The sequence below is a fragment of the Oryzias melastigma genome, linkage group LG8 (genome assembly GCF_002922805.2).
Source record: "Oryzias melastigma strain HK-1 linkage group LG8, ASM292280v2, whole genome shotgun sequence".
Classification (NCBI taxonomy): Eukaryota; Metazoa; Chordata; class Actinopteri; order Beloniformes; family Adrianichthyidae; genus Oryzias; species Oryzias melastigma.
In genome coordinates, this window is record NC_050519.1 from 10,158,743 (window position 1) to 10,182,258 (window position 23,516).

Sequence of the window (23,516 nt, forward strand, 5' to 3'; positions counted from 1 at the left end):
GGGGGTTTGGGGTAGAAGTGATGGGGCCCTGAGTGGCAAGCGGAGGAGGGGTAAGGTGGGGGTGGGCGGTCCTCCCCACAGGGTGGGTGGGCATGAGAGGTGTCCAACCGATTGGGCGACATGTTGTCTGAGCTGTAGATATTAAGAGAATAGACAGCACAAATAAAAAAGCTCTGGTGACTGAACAAGGACACGCACTGGAGCGACACAGGGTGTGCTGTTCTGATGTGCTGGCATGTTAGCGTGTTAGTCGGTCCAAAGCCAAAAAAGGGGGTTTAAAGCAAAAAAGGTAAAAGGAACGGCACTTTCAGGGAGGTGGTGGGCGCCAAGCTTAGCACAGATTCAGTTTAGCGAAATACATGGACAAACAGAAAAAAAAATTGCAAAGAAAATAACACTTATTTGCCAAAAATCAAATAATAAAGTGGGTGCGATCTCCTCTGTGATCACCTTGTGTCTGTACACTGCATCGAGCTTTGAGGATCTTTCCATAGCTGACATTATTGAAGTGGATATGTCCTTCCTGCTGGATGTGGCGAACGTCAAACCTAAACCTACCAGACTTTGTCCTTTTTTTTTTTTTTTTTTTTTGCATTCCAGTTCCTGCTATCAGCCCAGGGCAGTGTGAAACAGACACAAAACCCTTTCAGGGGCTGAAAGAGCCGAAGGAAATGAGGGGAAAGCCAGCCAAGCTAGAAACCGAGGAATTCATTGCCCCCCACGTGGGCGGAGCCAGTGACCATGAGGGGATTATAGGTGTGTTTACATGTGATAAGCATGAAAATGTAAAAAAACATGTTGAGTGCAGAAAATACAATAAAAAACGATGATGTGAAGTCAAACTGAAGCAGAGACAGCCAAGCTAAAACAAAAAAAGTGACCGAGCGGACATGCTTGCAAGAATTTGCAGATGGAAGCTTGGCAGTTTTTTAAAAACTCGAGACGGCTGATGATGATGACAACGAGAATGTGTAGGAGCGGAGGTGTCAATAAAGAGCATCGCCGTGGCTGGTGACTTACCAGAGCCTTTCTGCAGGTGGAGGTGTGGCGGACGGAGAAATGCTGAGTTCTCCAGGTTGCTCCGGAATGAGCGTGTCTGCCGGAGATCCAGGCCCCTGCATGCCTGGAGGGGTGGAGGAGGGCTTGCGTGTCAGCGTGGACGAACCTTTGCGAGACACCCATGTGGTATCCATAACTCTGACGCCCATACTGGAGGGGAACACATACGCAGAACTGCATTATGTATGAGGATGCCAACATCTTTCTAAAGAAGAGGGGAGGGAGCAGATGAGGGAAAGAAATGGGAAAACGGAATGATACAATACCTTTGTATCTTCCTAATGCTGCGTTAGTAGGGGGGAAAAGAAAGGCAACAGGGATACGCGGTCACAATAAAATACATAAATTATTCACAAACACAAACTGATCAGTCGTGTGAATGATATGGAAGTGAAACACATCAATGGTGGAGCATATGGGGTACACAAGAAGTAGGATGCTGTAAGATCACCTTACCTTTTTTACCTTATATCCTAATTAAAGTGACCAATGCATGCCTAGCTTAGCATATTTTCAATAAAATAGCTGTAAAATCACCCCTCCCCCACGTGCAAAAAAGGTATTTTTCAGAGTAAAAGGATAAACAGAAAGTTTATGCATTTGAGCTCAAAGTGTCAACGAGTAACAGGTTGGTAAACCATTGCTGCTGAAATTTTAACTTTTTTTAATGGTTTACTTAACAGTAGGGTTTGGAAGCTATTAATTTGAAACTGTTTTTCAGGAAATATTTAAGTTAGCCAATGGGATTTTAATTTGTTCTTAACAAGTGTTGATCTTTGTAATTTCATTGCTTTCCCCTCTATATAAACAGCTATTACATGAAAAAGTAAATATGTTTCAGTTCTCCCATTCACTACATAACTATATTCAGTGTAGCTTATTGTCAAAAATTGTCTTTTAGCTATAAGAGCAGAAAAACTCCCGTATAAACCAGTTGCTAAATGGATCTAGCTTTTTTTCTGTATCTTTGTACACCTGCTTTCAAAATAAAAGCTCAGGTAATTTAATCATAGTTGGAAAAAAATCTAAAATACCATTTTCTAAAATTAAATACAGTATGCAACAACTAAACATTGTGTTGTTGCATAGAATTAAAAGTTTTCACTTGTTTAGAAAGGCCCATCATCGCTAAACCAACAGCTGTCAGCTGTATTAGTTCGTATTTCTTCAGAAATGTTCTGAGTTCAGCTAAATGATTCGTTTTCTCCTTCTGTTATTTTCCACAATCTAAATGAATGACTCAGCCAAGGTGACATGCTTGCCAGACTGTGAAAGAGAAGCTGAGTGTGGGAGGATGGTAAGATAGCGGTGGAGAAATATTTTCTAAGGAAAAAAAAAGTGTAACCATCAGCTCCCCATCAGAGAGCTGTTGCCATGGAGACAGTGCCACTCAAGAATTCTAGCCTCTTCTTGGTACTTTCCGACAACATGAGGGGTGCAGTCAGAACAACTGTTACCAGGATGCTCCCATCGCAGTTGTTCGTGAACTTTTTTTCAATTTCACATCACAGGTAAACACCACATCATCTGTCAGGGGTGGGGAGTAAAAGAAGGAAACAAGGTGGGTAGTAAGTGAGAACACTGGGCGTCATACCCATCTTTCTTGTAAAACTCCAGCATCATGTTGTCAGTGGCGACGCTCAGCGGGCGACGACTCTGGTCGTGCTGCTGTTTGCGGTCAGACTGGTCCATGTCTGGTGACGGCATGGAGCTGTAGTTGGAGTTGTGGTTGGTGTGGATCGGGCTCCCGTAGCAGCCAGTCAAGTTGAATTCAATTTCTACAGAAGGAGAAAACATAAAATTAATTTAAATTCAACAACCCTTTTAGGCCAAAATAAAACATGTCAAAGGTATAACCCAGGAGAGAAGAAAACAATTATTAAATATAAAATCCTTATTTTGTTCAATTTTTTTGGAAAGAAAAGCAATATAACACATTTAAATAAAAAATAGACATGCTAAATTTAAGTGCAACTTTGCATCCATCCCAATGTCACCTCACCTCCTGGAAAGAACCAGTCTGCATGCTGAATGATAGGCTCTACAATGCCAACAATCTGCAGCGAGACGGTGGTCATCATCTCTGTTATGTTCCTGAAAACACAAGATATTGTAATTTTATGGTGTAGCTTTCAGTCTGACACAAAAATAATGTAACTGAAGATTTTCACATACGGCTCTGTGTGCGTCCACAACAGGTTAGGTCCAAGGACGATGGCCATGTTCCCAGGTGTCATCTTATTGGAGTCTTGATAATCACCCAGCTTGGCTAGAAATTTGATTAGGTATCTGTAAATACATAGAAAATCATTTTAGAAGTCCTGACATGATCATGACATGGTACATTTACATTCAATGCTTTAAATGTGCATTTTTGAATGCGTTCACAATGGACAAGCAGGGAGGGGATTCTTCTTCTTTACTTTTTCTACCGTTTACCAGCCATGAGCATTGGTAGCCAAGCTCCTGAATCGCTCTGGAGGCTCGTCTCCCTCTCTGCCTCAGCCTGGTCCTGCCTGGCTCCATGCCCCTTCCTCATTATCTCTGTTTGTTAATAAATCCTTCTGCATATGGATCCATCTGCCTCAGCCTCGTCCTTACAATACGAAGGGACGCCATCCAAGCATCAGTACCAAATCAGAGTTCCTGATTGGAGAAAGTCTTCAAAATGTGCTTAGCTACATGTGATCACGAAAGTTTTGAACGCGGAAGGCTGAAATGGGTGTTTATATAGATTTTTATTGAAAGTGGTCGAAATCATTCTTTAATTTTTGTGGAAAAACTCCACCCATCCCTCCATCCATCCATCCATAAAGACAAAAAAGGGTACCTGACCTGAAATTGTTCAGGTTGTCTGTAGGAAGCTTTTCACACACTCCCATAAGTGCTTGTAGTCTCTTGTCCATATCTTGAATACTTCACAAAAAAAGAAAAACAGTTTCTGGACTTGTATTCTCTACTGTATAAAGACTTGGAACTATCTTCTATTATAGACACTCACTTGGAGGCCTGAATCCATTCATCATAAAGTTCAGTGGTCATCAACGGCTCGGGGAGCTCACGGAGGTATGATTTCAGAGCCCCTGTAGGTGAGGAAAAACAAGGCCAGGTTCAAGACAAAAATGATCAGCTTCAGCTGCAGGGACTGGCTTTCTCTCCTCATTGGTGGAGAGACGCCCCATATTCTCCCCAATCCCCTTTAGCTGGCCCTCACATTTAGTGCAGCTGCCAGACTGGGACTGCTCAGCAGAGATCCCATGCTCATATGTGTAATAGACAGCACTATGTGAGCTGGCAGTCTGGGAAAAGCACAGCGGGGGGAAAGAGAGGATGAAGACCCCTACAAATCTGTTGATAATAATCATATTTATAGATTTTAATTGATTTTTAAACCAGTATACTTTGCAGCCGATTTGAGTATTCAGACTGAATTATTTTTTAAAATATGAGTGCAATTTTAAGGAAAGGCAAATTAAATTTACACATTTTTTTTGCACAAAGACTAAATTTTGAACTAAAATATGCAAAAGTACATCATTTTCTTTTTTTCAATTAAAAGATTTACATTTTTTTTTTTTACTGACTAACAGAGAGCCACTGTGGAAATGGACTTTAAACATCCATTTGTGTGGATGAAGCTCACCTGCGATGGCATGTGGGTCGGAGGAGTACTCCTGCACGTCAATAACTCCACAATCCAGGGAGGCTTTTAGTTTCTTCAACTTGGAGGCCGACGGGGCCACTCTGAACAGACCCTACATGAAACCACATCATAAATCATTAACCACCCATAACCTCACCCGAGTACCCCATATTTACAAGTGAAAAACAACATAATGGATGGTGGATGTGTTCAGCTCCTATTATAAACTTCTGAATGTGCACACCTAGTGTGTGTAGGTGATGTGTGTGTGCTGTACCTCCTCCTGCATGCCACACTCTAACAACATGGTGACACAAGCTTCGATGGGAAAGGCGATCTCTCTCCCACTAATATTCAGGTGTTCCTCCAAAGATTTGCCAAATGATGGCTTTTCCACCCACGCTTCTGCAAAGCAAAAAAGCAGCTAGAATTACACAGATAGAATAAAAATCTATCCATCAGAGCTGTTAATTTTTACAAGGGAAATATATGAAAACGTTTTACACCGTTTGGAAAATATTTCACAAACTTGACTAACTTTAATTGGGCGTGTTAAATCTAAATATAAAAAACTGCTGAGTGATTTTTAAGGGCTTGTAGCATATCTTTTCCTTGTCATGATGTTAATGCCTCAGGTGCAGAGAGAGCAGATCTTTCTTCACACACACAGAGCATGACTCACCTTGGTGAGCCTTAATCTGCGGCAAGACACCGTGAAGAATTTCTAATGACTTCCTGTGATATTCCGCCTGCATTTCTATCAACTGAAAGAAGAGAGCTGGTTACAACAAGCAGCATGTGGTGAGAAATAATGCAAATACGTAGTACTGTAGCAGAAAATTAATGAAAAAAAACTTAATGGCCAAGTTTGATATTCAAGAATTGTGCATTTATAAAAGAACCCAAAATGTGATGTCCACACATATGTATGCCGGGCTTAAAGACGTCAAAGAAACAAAATATAAATCATTATTTTTGCTCTGATTTTAAAGCTTTGATTTTATGATGCACTTACCGTCTGGAAGTAGTTTGCATAGTCTATTTCTTTGGCCACAAAGTTGTACATATCTGCCGACAACTGATCCTGAAAATTAAGGAAGATGGGAAAATTAAAAGTATAGTATAGCATGTATAGAAGATATAAAATGATTTAGTCTGTTTAGCGACTGACTCTACAAATCTCCATCCGATTTGCTGCCTCCTCCATCTCCTCCCTTAGCGACTCCGACTTGGCACCAGGCTGTAAGGTGCTTGGGTGACTGGACGACTTAGATGACTGTTGATATCTATCAGGAAACAAAACAAAGGCGGTATAGTTCCTGTTATGTTTTCTGCACGAATGCTTTTGCACAAAATGTTCCTTTTTTTTTAAAGGATGAATGTTTGTCACCTTGTCCGAGCCGAGTCCATGTCTAAGACAAGTTTGGCCAAGTGTTTTCTCTGCTTTTGGATATTGGGGATGTCAACCTGTAACACAGATTTAGCATTCTCCAGAAAAAAAAGCTTCTGAAAGAACAAACCATTGTCATTTAATGTATGAAAAAATGTCAGAAATTGTGTTTCACTCACCTCAGCAAGCACATAAAGAGGCTCCACCACATCTCTTTCGATCTGCACCTCAAACTGAAGGAGCTCCTGAGCCAGCTTTTCCTCCGTCTCCCCGCACAGCTTCAGCATCTTTCTGTTGTTTTTTCAATAAAGCATGAATTCATAGACAATTAATTGGAATTAAGCATTAAATTAAACAATCCTTGCAAAATAAAAAAATATACCCCAGGAGAGAGTCATCCCCCAACACTGCTGCTCCCTCCTCCATGCACTGTGCCAACATTGTGAGCGGCAGTTTTTTCTAAAAAACAAAAAAAACATAAAATAATGATTAAACCAGAAAACGTTCACATATGCATCACTTTTGCATTTTTATTGATTGATAGTAAGACAGGTACTTGCCGAAGGTGACTTGACAGATCTCTTTTCAGTGTCAGTCCCCTGCTGACCCTGCAGGCAGGCGGTGAGCTTCTTGTGGGTGCTGTGAGTCACCTGTTTGACCAGATCCAAACGCTTCTCCACCTGGGAAAGCACACAAATGCACAAAAGACTCTGTGAAAAGCCTCTACACACCACTTCCATTCCACTTGGTCACCAAATATTTGGATTTATGAGTCAAGGTAGAACCAGACTCGCTGGCTTCCTGTGGTCAAACAAAGGCATCATGATCACATCCATCAAGTACCTTTCAACAAGCTTAAACATTACTAATAGCTGAAATCTGATGTGTTTACTGCCAGTCACAGATTTAGACTTCTGTTCAATATAAACCTGCTCACTCACCTGAAGAAGATCTTCACTCAGCACCTCTGTTTTCTCTGCCCTGTAACAACAAAAATTGAAAAAATTAAGCAATAACACTTTTTAATTTCAACATTACATATTTATGCCATTTAACTTCTTAAGACCTGCGTTAATATCTGAGCTAAACTTCTACACAAGTAGGAGCAGTTAAGCAGAATTACCTACTGTGGTAATATAACCCAAAATTTGATGTTCATGCACGGAAACACCAGGTCTTGAGAAGTTAAATCTTGTAATTTATACATTTTTGAAAAGGAATATTGGCTAAAATGCCTCTTTGGCTTATACATAGACACTTTTTTGTTGCTGATTCCGTGACCCCTGACCCTTCAGTGAAACAGCAGAGATACAAAGCTGCTCCAATGTCCACTAAGAAAACAACTGTAAGGGAGCTGTAGTGCCTGTAAGGCAGATAAAACTACTCAGCCAGACAAGCAAATGGTGCTATGACCTCAGAAAAGAGCAAACCCTTTAAAAGTCTCAAACACATACTTTCAGCTTACAAGACTTGAGTTCATTTCCAGCTCTGTTGGAGCTCAACATTCCTTCTATAAACTTACAAGACAAGAGACGATGACTGAAATTCACAGAATGTGACCAGAAAACTTGCATCACAGAACTGATGTCTGTTGGAGTGTAAAAGAGTGAAGGCAGCATGCAATTCCTTCCAAGAAGAGTCTTAGAGAGACAAAAGTGAAATCAGACAATTGACCTCTGAAAGTGAAATAAAAACCGCACCCACAACCCACCAAGAAGCAGCCAACACTCACTTCCACTTCCTGTCTGCACAGTCTGCACAGCCTCTTCCTACAATTGTTCCCCAAACCGTGCCATTCTTGAGGAAAATAATGAAAGTAAGTTCATCTTTATAAAAAAAAGGTCTTGCTTTGTTCTATTTTATTCATGAACTCCACAGAAATAGAGCAGCACTAAATACACGTTCTTCTCATTTCAGTCGAGTTTCCCCAAAACACTGAAGAAAAGAGCCATTCTTTTTCTATATGATGGCAGAAATGTGCCTTAATGATGTCACTTGTTAACGTCTCTGGCCACAGTGCTAACATGTGAACATGGAGCCATGGGAACTGGGTCAAATCATGTACCAGTGGATCTAATCACAGCCAGCCTCAAGGAAAACCGCTCCACTAACTCAGCGACGAAGAGGAGGAATGCAGCAGAATATGTGTGTGCGAGGCTATTAGAGGAACAGTGAATGATAGCAAAGTCAGACGTTTCTGGCACAGTTGGTCGGGGTGATTGCAAGGTGCCGCTTAAAACACAAAAGGATGACAAAAAGAATCAAAGTGAAAGCTCTTTTTTATGAGGAAGGCTGACCCAGGCAAGGATCCAGGGGGAACAGAGAAGCACAAGGAAAAAAAAACAACCTCTATCCTACTGATAAAAAAAAATGTGACTGCTATAATTTGGATATTGAACAGGATGGATACTATATTTAGGGAGAGTTTCATTCATTGGGATTGTTTGTTTTTAAAACTGTGGTATTTCCTCTTCAGAGTGCAAAGTCATACATAATCAGTCTAAAAGCAGCATCCCAAACTGGGAATCTGAGCTGATTGGCCCTACAGACCATAATATGCAGCTACCAAGTGCAGGAGAATGAGTGGACGAGTGATATTTCTCTCAGCAAATAATGAGCAGATCGAGCCCCTTGAGGAAAATAAATACGTGGGAGAGTTGGCAGCCATGTGGCCAGTGTGCTGGAGAAGGAGGGAGAACATTGCCAGGTTATGCCAACCATCTGCCACAATGCAGGCATTCCTTTACCTAGAGCAGTGGATGACTCAACGCAAGCGGACATCTAGAAGCATAAAAGATGGAGGAACTTGAATTCGGATGCAGAAATGGGGTGTCAGTTTGCAAAAAAAAAAAACGATCACGCTTTGTGCTGTTTGTTATTCTTTGCAAATCTGTGCAGAGCAAACATGGGTAAGTGCAGGCACTTAAGGAAGAGGAATCTGATAAGACAATATTTGCACAGGATGACGAACCACATTACTGAGAATAATTCCACCTCTCGTGAAAACAGCAACACATACTTTAGAAAGATAGACTTGAATTTGGTCTAATTTAACACAATTTGCAGGAAAATTTAACACTTCCATGCACGTCTTTTGGCATTTGATTAAGATGGGTCCTCAAGAATAACAGCTTGTGCATCTCAGCTGCACCTTCCATGTCAGAAGGCTGTATCTTTTGGGCTAAATATTTCCATCCTGAGATTAAAGTTCGACAGCTGCACCCCCAGCCCTCCAGCACTGGTTATGAAAGCTTGAATAATCCATGTCGGCACGGCTGAAATGTGAGCGCAATAATGCAATCAACTATCTGTGATAACAAAAAGACGTCTACGAAGCTAAAAAAGATGCTCACCTCGAAGAAAGAAAGAAAGAACTTTGCTGGATGCACTCTCCCGCGCCGCCGCGAGAGGGTCGGGGAGCAGATCGTTGGCTCTGGGCCTCAGCAGGATGCCATAGGGCCTCGAGCACTGGCATGAAATACGCAGTCAGCCACACTGACACACTCAGTGTGTACGTGCTCGAGATGCTCTTATTCTTTTCTACATTAAATAATCCTTCTTTTTTTTGTTTTTTACTGTACATAGTAAACTTGGGTTGCTCCAGTATGACAAAGCAAGGGGCTAAAAGTATACAAGATTACCAAAACAGAGGAGCCCACTCGCTGTAGTTGTCCAGCAAACTAGGTCACAGTTCTGTCAAGTATGCAGGAATAAATGTGAGGGAAGAGAACACATGAGCAAGAGCGTGCACGCACATACACACAAAGCTCACATATGTCCACAGAGGGAGTTGAACAAGCAAGGGAGCCTGCAGTGCTCTGTAATCTCTCACTGGGAGCACAAGAAAGGATAACTTTTACTCCAGCAACCTCTGTGCACTTATTCGCACACAGCATTAACATGAAAGTGTAGAAGAGGTTATTAAGTGGACAAGAACATTTAAAAAGTAGGCAGAAAATGTCAATAATGTGCTTTGAGCGAGAGCTAAAAATGTCTTCACAACTTTGGATATTTAGCATTTGAGTGGGCAAACAAATGTGAGAAAACAGCTAATACCAAATGAGCGTATCCAGGCAACTGGAGAAAACTGAGAAATTTGCATTATTGTACAGATGAAGGAAAAAAATCGTCTTTTAAAAGCAAGAATAAAACCATAAATTCATCGATTGGAAATAGGTAAAGAAAACTGGAAACTATAGAAGATTAGCACTTCCTGTTTGAAGCATTATTGAAAGACAGGAAGTGGGCAAGTTCACCTGGAGTCACTCGGCCTCTTGAGTTATTTCTTACAATGTCACTTTATGCTGGGTCTTCTCACTTCGAATTTTTTATTGCTTATTATTGCAATCAGGGAAGAATTTACGAAGTTGAACCCTTCTTTATATTCTGTCAAGGAGGTGGTGGAGACAACAAATGGAGGCAGATGTACAGAACTGATTAATAAAAATGCAGAAATGGGAAAAACTAAAACACAGCAGGCATGATTTACAGGGAAGTACAACTTAAAAGCAGAAAATTTCCAAATTACACAACAGTAAAATCACAGTTTTAATCCCAGTTGTCTTTTAATTATGATTATGCCATCTTTAGTTAAAATAATTTTAAAAACTGTCATTTTCCAGAAACTAAGTTTTTGCAGAGCAGCAGTAGTTCCTTAGAAATTTGCCTCTGAGTTCTGGGCGGTACCTTTGGCGCACAACAACCCCTCTTCCCCTTCCCGTTGCTTAAACCTTGGAGAAGGAAGTTTTTGGCCTGCCCAGCATATTTTCTATGCAACCAATAAGCATTTTTTAAACACCATGAGTGGTGAAAGCTTCAAGAAAGAAAATGTTTGAATCCCGATGCCATGACTCAACTTCAAGCAGTGTGCAAAATCCAGCTTAAAAATGCTTAAAAAAATAAAATAAATATACTATTTAAATTAAAAATGAATATCAAATATCAATTTTTAGACATGTCTATTCTATGGTTACTTTTTCTGTATGGGTTTTCCAACGTTTCTTTGGTAAAAAAAAAAAAAAGCAGCAAATTTATGAATTTCCTATTCAAATGCATAAAATAGCGGCATGTGAGGCACCGTCAGTATATGCCCAGGCTGAATACACACTGACTGGAGCTGCAGCTGATGCATGTACTTAACTAATTCTGCCTTTTTATCATCATAAAAGATATGCATTATTTTTTAGTTACCTAATTTGTTTATTTCTTGCCAACTGGCTAATTACATTGATGCCAGTATGATACTCATGCACATTAGAAATACACTAGGTGAAGCACGTAGTAAGGCAGAGGGTCCTGGTGATCTCAAAGAATGTAACACCGCGGCCTAACAACAAATAGGATTAGTGGTAGAAAGTCATCCAGTTATTCGTTAACATTATTTACATCATTATCGAAATGGAGAATTACGTGTCTAAACCCCTAAACTCAATAATTTGCTTAGACAGGTCACTGGCAATGAATTCCATTGAGACAAACAGACTCTTAAAACTGAAGAAAGAAAAGGAAGACTTCTAAAAACAAGTTATTCATGTGTTTCTTTAGAAGGAGCAGCAAATGGAGTTTATTTATAAGTAAAAGCAAGTCAATAATGACAATTTTGGTGATTTTTTTACCTATGCTACAGGTTGTATATGCAAGAAAAATGTTGAAATGAAATTTTAAACAGCACGCTTGAACTGTTGTCAATCAAATAGTGAATTAGATACCCTTTAGGGTCATATATTTGTAAATCTGAGTGATGACATCAATGCCTCACAAGCCATGAAACTCACTGCACATCTCTGTCACGTCATCTGGATATACGAGAGTCTTCATGAACAAGATAATTGTGTGCATGCTGTAATAGACTGATTCTATCAGACAGAGTCTGCTCTGTATGTTGTTCATAAATCAAAATATCATCTGCATATAGTCGAATCTTTTCCCAACTTGGATGTGGTGATTCTGGTGAATTGCTGCTGCTCGTAGCTCAATGAGAGTAAGAATAAAAAGTGAAACCGAGGGCAACCTGATTCTCCTATATAAAGTGAAATGTTGTGATATTATTCCATTGGGAAAAAATATCTGTTTATTTAATTTGTTTAAGGTATTTTTTTTCTGTTCTTGATTTAAAAATAATTTGAACAAACAAAAACACAGAAATGTATATATTAGTTTTCCATAATCCCTCAAGAACATGTTAAAAACACCAAAAAACAAATAAGCAAACAAACAAAAAAGGTTTTCATCTGAGTGGGTCTTGAAAGGGACTAGTTTCCAAATTGGAGATGTCTGTAGTGAATGTATATTAAAGCCAGGTGTTAAAGAGAGGACATATAAAACTAAAAACTTAATGTCTTCATCTTGTTATCATAGGTTTAGTCTGCCATAAGGCAACCACACAGGAAAAAGTGGGACATCAGAGCACAGGCTCTTTAAGAGGTTGGTCTTCTGAGGGAGAAAAACAAAGCTGAAAGGGAGAAAAGTGCATCTGTCTGATCTTACATCACGTCTTTTGATGACCAAAATGGCCGTTTGACAAAGGCCCTTTATCACCAGGATACCCTGTAGTGACAAGACACTGATGCAAATTTGGATTGAAAAATCAAAATGGGCCTAACATTTAAACTAAATGGTGCAATATAGAAAAAATCTCATTGAATGAAGACTACAAACTTGTATTTTCATATAAGTGGATCTTTATTAAGCCATAAAGTAAACTGTGCATGAAAAACTGCTTTATCTTTTATCTGTGGTGAGTTTGTGTGCCAAAGCAAAAAAAAACCAAAACAAACAAACAAAAAAAAAAACGGGGCATTAAAGTAGAGATGAAATATAAACAGGATTTCACATTATCATGCAACAAGTTGACATTGACACTTGTCCGTTACCATTTACTCTTTTGGGGTCCTTATAAAATGAAACCCAATAGGTACAGCTTCAGCTGAGTTAAGGATTTTAATGCAGAACAACTGTTTTTACGAATGGGTTTATCCAGGGATGCGACACAGATTGATGTAAAGTCTCCTTTCTGTCCTTTTTGACTAAAAAAAAAAATAGAGGATAGAAAAACTCATTAATGATAAATCTCCTCACATATTCTTTTGTTCAGCTGCCCACTCCTTTACATTTTCAACTTGTCTCCTGCTTTCTTAGAGGGTGGTCTGAAAACTGATCTGGTGTGCATTTATACCGTCAGAGAGGAAACAAAATTTAGAGTGAGTGCAGCATTTACAACCCACAAATGGCTGCCATTTTCTGATAACTGGATTGTGGGGTGGTATGTTTGGACATTATGGACTTTTCTCATCTTTTAAGTAATGCATAATTGGCGACTATTAAACATTTATTTCCCCCATTGGGTTGAATCTGATAATTTAATTTTACTAGGTTAATTCTGGGAGTTTTGATTGTTTATCACTTTCTGCCAATCAACGGGTGGCTACAGCGGCTCCGCCCCAATCGCCCCATTACATTTTTCAATGGACCTACAAGGGGTCGCCCAAGAGGTGCGGTTATGTTCTGTTTATTGATCCATTTTACAATAGAAATACTCAAAATACCAGATCATACCAGACCGTGCCGTACCATACCGTTCTGGACCGCTCAGTGGAAACGAGGCTTTAGAAGCTATTAAAGCCATCAGAGTTGCTGTATTGAAACCACTTACATAAGTGGTGAAACATTTCAAAGAAATACTTTGCTATGAACTCAACTTTAAGATGTCACCTGGTTATATGAGAACCTTCACAGAAAATATAGTTATGTGCCTGCTGTAATAGATTGATTCTCTCAGACAGTCTCCTCTGATGTTGTACATAATTCAAAATATCATCTGCATATAGTCTATTTTTAATTGAAAATTGGGTATTTGCAAAAAATAGATATTGCTGCTGCTAGTGGTTCAATACAGGTATAAAGAAAAAATGCAAAGAAGGAGAGCCTGATTCTCTTATATAAATATATATACAAAGTGAAACTGTTTGTCTAATATGTTTAAAGGAGCCGAAAGATATTGATTGATTGTTTTTGATTGATTACACGGCATTAAATCAGTAGCCTGGTGGGAGAATGACTTTCACAAATGGGCAGAAAGCTATTTCCTTGTGCAGCAGGTTTATTAGTTCAGAAAGGAACTAAACATGGCTAAAAGTATACAAAACTAGACTAGGGTCAGACAAGCAGAGGTCAATCACGAGCAGAGTCATCCAAGAAGAGAGTAGAGTAGTCAGGGTCCAAGTGAGGGTCAGGGCAAGCAGCAAGCAAACAGATGAAGCAGGGTGAGAAACACTAGATCAGGTCCAGAATGAAACGTTCAGTAATGCAGGCAAGGTGGCATAAACCAATACTTTGCACAGAGTGAGGCTCTGTGTGCTGCTTACGAAGCAGGTGGGTTTGTCAGATTGGTGTCAGGTGAGTTAGTACTCTGGAGACTGTTCCTGCTGGTGACCAGAGGTGGAGTCAGACCTCTGACTCCTGACAGTGACTGCCCTGAGACTCGAAGGTCGTGGGTTCTAATCCACAGTCGAGTCATACCAAAGGCTCTAAAAATGGGACCCAATGCCTCAATGCTTAACACTCAGCATTAAGGGGTTAGATTGGGGGGTTAAACGACCAAATGGTTCCTGAGAGTGACTATGTCTACAAAGGATGCAGATAACAAATTTCTTACATGTAGGTGAGTAACAACCAATAGTGCTTGTTATGAAGTCATTAAGCAAGAGCTTAAACAATCTTAATGTTATCTACGTTTTAATCTTTCATCAGCTCAATTTAGTAGAAAAACCTTCGGCTCCATCCAACTCCATCCTCATTCACACCAACCACACCATATTCTCCTTCACTACACCCATGAACTTCCTCTTTGGCCTTCCTCTAGGGATCTCCTTTTAGCTCCAACTTCAGCCTAATCACCGTCCTTCCTCTTAATGTGTCCAAACAATCTTAATCCGGCTTCCCTCCAGTTTTAGTGATATTTCTGTTAATGTCAGCGCAAAAAATGGACATTAAAGATAAAGAAAAGTAAAGAATAAGTAGCTGAGAATGCCATTTGGGCATCTAGAGAATGTAGTTCATGGTGTAATAAACACAAAATATGTCTTATTTTACTGCAATTAATTAATATCCGTTTTGAAGTAAAGTTCAGTGCAGAAAGAGAGGAAAGAGAAAAAGAGCAAAAAACACATTTAGACTTTAATAAAAGGACCAGTTTCTGCTCTCAGATACAGTATAGTCCATAATTTAATGGGCTGCATTTATTGTAAGCACTGTGGGAAGACGGTGGCTGGCAATAGTGCATTTGTGACCTCTTCTAATACATTTTGAGTTGAAATACAGCAAAAGCTCAATGCATTTACGAAGCACATTTCATGCTACGAAAAATGCTTCGCTCGAGTGTCCTCCCTCCCTTTCAGAGGCAGAAAGTGACTCTGTAAAACTGTGGTGTTAAATGTAATGCAGTTAAAAATGTAGGTGGACCTAATTTTCGTGGCGGTGTACCTAAGAAAAAAGGTAATTGTCCTGGTACAACCAGTCTAAAAGTCTAGAAAGAGTTTTTCTAGAGCCATACTTACATTTTTATTGTCTTTCTTACATGTTTACGGATTTTTGATACTTCCTGCTCCACAACAGCCTGTGATCCCTAACATTTTACCTTTTCCACCTTTTCTGTTCTTGATTACCTGGTGCTTATTCTTCACATCTCTGTCTCTTAGCTAAGTCAACCTGTACAGATCTACCTCTTTCTCCTTTGTGTCCAACCTATCATAAGCTTAGTCCTCGTACACCTTTTGTTTGGCCTTTGCTATCTTGCGCAGCATCTCCCTGGACTATTACTAAGCCAACCGTTTCCTCTCAACACTGCTCTGACTTCTTCATTCCAACACCATTTCTCCCTATCTGCTTTTTTCATTCCTGATGACACACCAAGAATCTTCCTCCCAGTTTCCCTGATCACTTTAGCAGCTGTCCAGTCATCCGGGAGAACTTCCTGATTTCCAAAAGTTTGCATCAATTCCCCCCTAAAAGCCACACACCTTTTTGAGCTTCAACCACTTGGTCTTCTGCTCTGCCTAAGTTCTCTTCATCTTGCTTACAACCAGAGTCAACCTACATACCGCCATCCTATGCTGTCTGGCTTATCTTGTCCGAGCCACATCTTTGCTTTAACTGATCCCTTTGAGATAAAACCTGCAATAGATGTAACCAACTTGTGTACTCGTCCCTTTACTCTTATACTCTTATATATCACTCTAAGGCTTTTCTCTTTCTAGAAAAATGTCCTCACCACTACTTTTTTCCATTATACTGATAAAGTCCACCACCATTCGTCTTTCTGTATTCCTGTCCTAAACATTAAACTTACCTGTTGTTTCCTCGTCCCCTCTGTTTCCTCCCCCACATGCTTGTTGTGGTCTTCCCTTATCATGGCACCCAGAAATAGTCCTTCACCTGAAGCTCACATCCCACCTGGGAGGCAAAACCACTGACAACACTTTCTTTACCTCTGGTACATTTTTAGAAAACTCACCCAGTTCATTTGGTCTCCTCAACACACAGGACACCTGTCTGTCTTCTTTCCATCATGCCGTCTAAATCTCAAGTTTTCCCTGTCAGAGTACCGAAATTTAAAGTTCCAACTCTACCCTCCTGCCTTTCCTTGCCTGTCCTTGCCAACAAATATGTTTTCCTCCTCTGGTTCTTCAACCAACAGTAATCTAATTTCCACCACCACCAAAAACAAAGATCGACACCAAAAACTTTTCCACAACACCTCTCGATTCATCCTTTCATTTGTTGATCTTGACATAGATTCCCAACAGTTTTTCTCCAGGTTACTCGGGTTTTCCACGTTAACAATGAGAAGATGTAACCTAAAAACTAATGAGTGAACGAGTATTTTATTGATGCGAAAAAAATGTTTTTGATTCAAATTAAATAGAATAATTTAGTCCACCAGCTAAAGACTGCTGTGTCAGGAGAATAACTGATTTCAGTATTGTCTCTAAAAATGGATCACTGGTGGAAGGTGCATCCTGATGATTGGCTCAGATGGAGACTCTGGGCACTCCAGTTATCAGACTAAAAAAACGCATATTCTTTGCCTAATTGCCTAAAAAAATATGCAAAAATTCATATTGATTTATACTCACATATTGATATATTTTTAATGCAAACAGATGTTTTTTCACAGTCAGTTTTTGGTTACTGATTCTGTTTTTATTGTAATTTTTTTCCCACTTTCTAGTAATTGGTATTCAAATATCATATCCCATTCAGGCCTATGTCCTTCTGGCTTATATGTACACTAATGTAGACATTTCTTAAGACTGCCAACCAGTCTGCAAAATGAGGTCAAAATGTTTTAGAAAATACGATGCTGTGTTAAAATATATTCCAAAAAGATACAATTTAACAAGAAAATAGATATATTTCTCTGAAAGAATGAAACAAAAAAATCCTTTTTCTTAAAGGCGGGTTCAAAGTTTTAGCTTTAATACTAAATTTGGAGGCCTACTGACATGCAAAATTCAAGAGTTGAAGTCTGGGTCTCCCTGTGCCAGTCCCCATCTCGGATAAAATACGGGCTTGTGTCAGGAAGGGCATCCGGCGTAAAAATCTCCAAAGTGCAAAGCTACTTCGCTGTGACGAGGAAGAGATAAGCTGAAAACGTGAACTTGAATTTAAATACTTTAAAGTACTTTGTGTTACTTTAACATGAAAAGTGACTTATAAACAAAGTTTGACTTGATTTGTCCAAGAAACACATTTTAGGTAAAGAGCCCTCCTCCTTAGTGACAGATGTGTCTAATTCTGTTGTGTTGTGGCAACTTCACACCAGTAAAAAGGTCAAATCTCTTGTCAAATTAAAAAAAAAGTTTGAATTTGTGCAATTTTAGATCAAAATGTCTCTGTCAGAAAAACAAAATCCAGTATAGCATCTTTGTCTCTGTGAGGAAACTCCTAATACATTGTTATCTGATGGTTCAGAGGCTGCTGGTGATTATTGAATTGTGCTGTCTGCACAGTTGAGACCAGTGTGTAGGAGCCAATAATGTTTATTTTGGTAGTACTTGTTGTATATTTCATTTTTACAGCACTGTGGCTAATATATTTCCATCAACCACCAGCGGGTCTGTTGAATCTTTAAAAGCTACAGGCATCAGAGAGAGTTTTTGGATGATGCTTCACTAAAACAATACTTTTTTAAAACTTTCTTCACACTTTTTATATCTCCATGCAATAATTATCCCTCTAGATTATGTATTTAATTTCATCATCTTTAATAAATGGGAGAAAAAGACTGTTTCGCCTGGACAATATTCTTAAAGTGCCATTGCCTCAACCCACACCCAAAGGGTGACTCAACGCAGGACTGTCACTAAAGACGTTGATAAGCGATAAGAATTAAAGTCCTAAGTGAGACATTTATTATTAGGCTTTACAAATGTTTGGGTTTGTGAAGCCTACAGGAAAATATTACAATACTTTCATTTAGAGCTAAATCTCAATAAAACTGGGTCAACAGCAGCATTACAGACACCCTTTGTTTTGGCAAAAATATGAGTAAAAGTAAAAACAAGTTCTTAGGAAACTTAAAGGTCACACTGCCGACTGTAAGTTTGCCAGACTAAGCAATCACTGCAACATTTCTGCTGATTGCTGTAGATTACTCCAAACCATCAAATGGAAAACCACACAAAATATCTGATATCTTTCTTTGTTTAAAATAAATAAAAATACATATTTTAATACTCATTGTTTTTACGTCTTCCCCTAACAAATTTTGTTAGGTAGTTTGATAGTATTTTGATAACAATTAAACCACCTGAAATAGTTAAAATACATAATCAACAATACTTTTTTGTTGAAATATAAATGATTGCTTTTTGTGTTTTTTTTTAATATTGGATGTATTAAACAAAACGTTAGATAATAAGTTTTAAATGTATTTCTTTTCTCTCTTTTTTTTAAAGCATATGCAAATATATAATTTTATTTACTGTCTATGCATCAAAAAAATTAAAAAGATCACATTTTGAAAAGAAGATACAAATTTAAGGCAGATGCAAATCTTTCCTTTAACCTGAAGATTATTAAAGCATTTTTAAGCAACCACATCCTTCACACCAAAGTTCTTCATCATGGCAGCAGTAGCAGGTTTGAATGCGGATCACATATCACATATCTTACAGTCTGTCAGGAGTAGAAAGACCTTCAAGAACGAGAGTGTTTGCTGACACAGCAAAAGCTTCATGCCAACAACTTCTCTAATAAAAGGATTCATTTTTACAGAAAATACACAATCAATACAGAGTTACCTTGGATTCCAATATACCTGAAAGACTACATATAAAGTACATGCACAGATTTTAGTGGTTAAGAAACGTCTTTTAACTGAAATATTTATTAATAACCTAAGCAACATTTCAGGTATAAAACAGATTTATTATAGGAATATTTCAGCAAAAACATTTTACACAAAATGAAATTAATTAATGTAATTAACCAGTAGGAGCACAAGTTGAATTTTTTAATCATATCGAGTATTAATGTTGGTTCTATTAAAGAAAAACTTGTAAGGGTGAGATATGTTCATAGGAAAAGATGCTTTTTTTTTAGACGTCATTTTTTAAATTTTCCTTTAAGAATAATTTAAATTAATGAAATCATTTTTTTAAAATGCAACATATTCTTTTTTTAAAAGGTTATAAAAGTGCAAAAATCCAGAATCCAGTCAACCTTACATAGTTTATGCCAATTAACTCATTAAGTAATAAGAAAATAACATTTTTGGACCAATACTTTAGTGGTAATCCATTCTGAATTATTGGTTCAACACTATAAAGAAGAATCTATTTATTTATCTATCTGTCTTTAAAACAGTTTATAAAACTTGATTACATTTCGATTATTTTCCCCTTATTTTCTATTTTTTAGCTTCTCACAGTGTAAATGGGAAAAACAAAAATATAGAGAAGCTTGGTTTCTGCATTATAATGCAGTAATAATCAGCACAGACATACACTAACCTGCGACGTGTGGGTGCTGCAGAAGCAGATATATATTTTTGCATGCACTCTAAACGTGATGCAGGTTGCTATTCACACTTGCTTTGTCTACAGCCATGTCCAAAGTATGTGTTTACCCCCAAAAAATTAAGAGTGAAGAAGGCTTGAGCTGTATAGGAAAAACTATCTAAAGGGTTAGATAAAAATGAATGAGAGAATAATGTGATTTGTTTTTTTTATTGTCTCTGAACAGCATATGAAGCTTAGAGATGTAATTTTGCTTCCAACAGGAGACTGTCTTTTACCCAAAAATATGCATCATATAAGCAAACGTCAATATTAATAAAAACGTTGGGTTGTCTTACATTTCCACCTCCGTATGAGCGATGACTTACACAGCTGCTTTTGGGCCCATGCAAATTCTAAAAGCTTTAATGTGAACCAAAACACGAATATTTGGTGGTTTGTAGGTGGATATTATGCAAATGGGCTATGTGATGCAGAGAACAAATACAAAATGAGGCTGGACTGCAGATGAGGTGCCTCAACCACTTTAGGCAACACAATTACTCTCATAGTGAATCTTGAACATCATATTTGGAAAGATTCGGCATTAACTAAATATTAAATATATGTTTAGTGTTTTGTCTTAAGGCCACTTTTTAAAACAAGGATAGCTGTGACAGTAAGATGCTGATGGAGATCAGCTCAACTTGCTGTTTCATGTTAAAACATTCAAGCTAAATGAACCTGTTAGCATCACTTTAACAACATTTTTATGCATCATTGGCTGATTTAAATTAAAAATCAGAACAAATGAGTATTTTAAGAATCATGAAATTAAAGTCTTTATTGTAATTATTAGAGCATATGAAATTTTGCAGGTTTGAGAAACCCACGAATGACACAAAAAGTCCCCAAAAAATGCAAAAAAGTCAATCAATCATAACATTTAAAAAAAAAAAAAAGCAACTCTGTGTGATTGCTACACTGCTATGGACTAGTACTGAGTGAAATAACCGTGCAGCTCTGAAGAAAAAGCTGTCCCTGAGTTTTATCTTACAGCTCCATGTCAACACAGTGAGTGATCAAAGCTGTCAAGGTCATCTGACAGCCGTATGAACTTAAATAATCACTCCTCCACCTCCGTGCTTTGCATTTATCTTAACTTTGTTGTGATGTACTCAAAAGATCTCATAAAAATGCGTCAACTGCAAAATAAAAACATGATAAATGTTAGTTTTCATGTGTCCATTGGTGATAAATAGATGGTTTATGTTGGCTCCAAACAGGCTCTGTTGTTAATGTTGATGGGTTGTTTGCTATTATTAAATATCTCAGCTGATAACTGTTAAAATATTCCATCTTAGATTGCAAAGGAGCAACAGCTGCATTTTTTGTTTAAATTTCTGTTATTTTGAGATAATTGTTGTATCGGAAATAATGTTTGTGAGACCCAGAATCAGCCATGCAGACGCACACAGTGTCACTTTGGCTTCTCTGACATGAATAGGAAAAAATAGTAAATAAAATAGGTCAGCAGCCTAAACCATGGATGGGAATGGTGGAGCCCCCCACATCTTGCAAGGTGTGTCCCTCCTCCTTGGAGCACGCCACTCACGCAGTCTTGTAGTAATAATGACCCAGCCTCCTGCTCCTAATCCTCCCAACAGAAAACACCTTATGGCCTGATGCTGCTTGACAAGCTGCTCTCCCTGAACACAGAGGGGGGTGGCTAATAAGCCCAATGCACCTGAGTAAAAGGTCACAAACATCCCATTTTGAGTGGTGGGAAAGGAGTCTGATGCACTTAGATCATTTTGGGCTTTCAAAACAGGAGGACAATCTTCATCTTTCATTTTTGGGAGGGGAAAACAAGCAGCAGATCACGACTCCTGGCCCTTCCCTCGGAGGTGCGTCCCTCCTCAGCAGAAATTGCAGCGCAATGAAAACATTGAGCCCCCCCGCATCGCCGCCCACACCGCATCAGGCTGTATCACTGACAGGTTTGGTGACAGGAGGCGCATTTATCCCCGCAAATGCATCGTTTACACAACTTGTGTCGCACTGGGTCATCGCTGCGTGTTAATAACACGGCGCTCGTGGGTCTGCCTTCGGTGGGCTGATAGTGGGGCAATGCGCCTACACGCTGCCTATGCGGTAGCATATTCCAGCGCGCATTACGCATAAGAACATTGGGGGCGTTCCGAACATGGGGTTTTCTTTTGCCCCCCCTCTGACTTATCACTCAGCTTGAGTGGGGCATACACGCACACAAATGATCATTTACCTGCAATTTATCGTTAAGAATTTAGATCCCCCCTTAATTGGGCCATTTGGCTTCATTTGCGCACTGGCCGGCTTCTCTTACCTTCCAACCGTTTGGTTGGCGAGCTGTCGCATCCGGTTGAATTGCTTCTTCATCTTGAAATTCTGCGTTAACACCTTTGTGGGGAAATACTCCGCATTATTTGTCTCAGCGCATCGGTCCGTCCTCCACAGAGCACAAAATCCAGTCTGCCATGTTTCCCATGCGTCACTGCCAGCGGCCGCGCGCCGAAAACTTGCCCCGCAATTACATCTTTTCGCGTGAAAAAAGGCGTGAATTGGTTTTTACATTTGTGTTTGCTCCATAGCCGGCGAGGGGATGCTGGACCAATTCACCGCGGACGCACAGGCGGGGAGCGACAGCGGTGACAAGTAGCGGCTGCGCAGCAATGCAATGTGGGAAATGTAGTATATATCTGATAAACGATTAACCCAATTTCGAACTTTGTCATTGTACCACTTTATGGGAACTTTATTTGCTTATCAAATCAAACTTTATATTAAAAAACACTTTTCATGTATTGCAGCTCAAAGTGCTTTATAATTAAAGCAGTCAACAAAGCACAAAAGGATAAATAAATAAATAAAATAAAAACAGCCCCCCTCATCTCTCTAATTCACAGATATGAACACCCCATGACCCCCAAGACATTTATTTAGATATTAAAAACAGCCATAAGCATATATTAGCAACAGAAAAAGAAGAAAATTTGATTCTGGTGCAGTATTCCAAATAAATAGGATTTTTATTTTATTAAAACAAATAAAATTTAATTAATTGAATTTTTTTTAGCATATTTCAACAAACACGAGAAAATTGAATTACTGTCTTGAAGTAGTCAATCTAAAGCTTAATTATTAATTACTGATAATAGTGAGCTTGGCAGACATTGCTATCTAGTGGCGGATGTTTGCTAGTACAGGGAGTACAACTGCATTTAAGAAATAAACAAAAAAATAACAATTACAAAAATCTCATTTTCTTAAAGGTTTGCGCAACATTAAAAACTAAGAGAAATAAAATATGTTCCTGTAATGTTACATATTTGGTGCAATTAAGCTTGTTATTACTTATGTGAAATTTAGGACTGTTAAAATTTGTATG

General features: G+C 38.8%; 1 protein-coding gene across 3 annotated transcripts in view; it reads right to left on the bottom strand.

Annotated features, from left to right (window-relative positions):
* The window catches only part of si:ch211-114m9.1 (rho GTPase-activating protein 44), a 29,543-nt gene extending 6,675 nt beyond the window's left edge, over positions 1-22,868 (bottom strand). Inside the window, exons 1-18 of one of the 3 annotated variants that reach the window (XM_024271328.2) lie at positions 22,455-22,867; positions 7,034-7,073; positions 6,653-6,772; positions 6,475-6,551; positions 6,272-6,383; positions 6,093-6,169; positions 5,874-5,988; positions 5,718-5,786; positions 5,385-5,466; positions 4,980-5,107; positions 4,703-4,814; positions 4,061-4,142; positions 3,895-3,975; positions 3,235-3,348; positions 3,062-3,153; positions 2,654-2,837; positions 1,326-1,343; positions 1,021-1,209 (exon numbers count right to left, since the gene is read on the bottom strand). In XM_024271328.2, the coding sequence (XP_024127096.1) occupies positions 1,021-1,209; positions 1,326-1,343; positions 2,654-2,837; positions 3,062-3,153; positions 3,235-3,348; positions 3,895-3,975; positions 4,061-4,142; positions 4,703-4,814; positions 4,980-5,107; positions 5,385-5,466; positions 5,718-5,786; positions 5,874-5,988; positions 6,093-6,169; positions 6,272-6,383; positions 6,475-6,551; positions 6,653-6,772; positions 7,034-7,073; positions 22,455-22,507 (1,745 nt within the window). In that variant the 5' untranslated portion in view covers positions 22,508-22,867. Of the gene's footprint in view, positions 1-1,020; positions 1,210-1,325; positions 1,344-2,653; positions 2,838-3,061; positions 3,154-3,234; positions 3,349-3,894; positions 3,976-4,060; positions 4,143-4,702; positions 4,815-4,979; positions 5,108-5,384; positions 5,467-5,717; positions 5,787-5,873; positions 5,989-6,092; positions 6,170-6,271; positions 6,384-6,474; positions 6,552-6,652; positions 6,773-7,033; positions 7,074-22,454 lie in introns of all 3 variants that reach the window. The other 2 variants (XM_024271330.2, XM_024271329.2) reach the window with 2 other exon arrangements.
* Between the last annotated feature and the right edge of the window lie 648 nt (positions 22,869-23,516).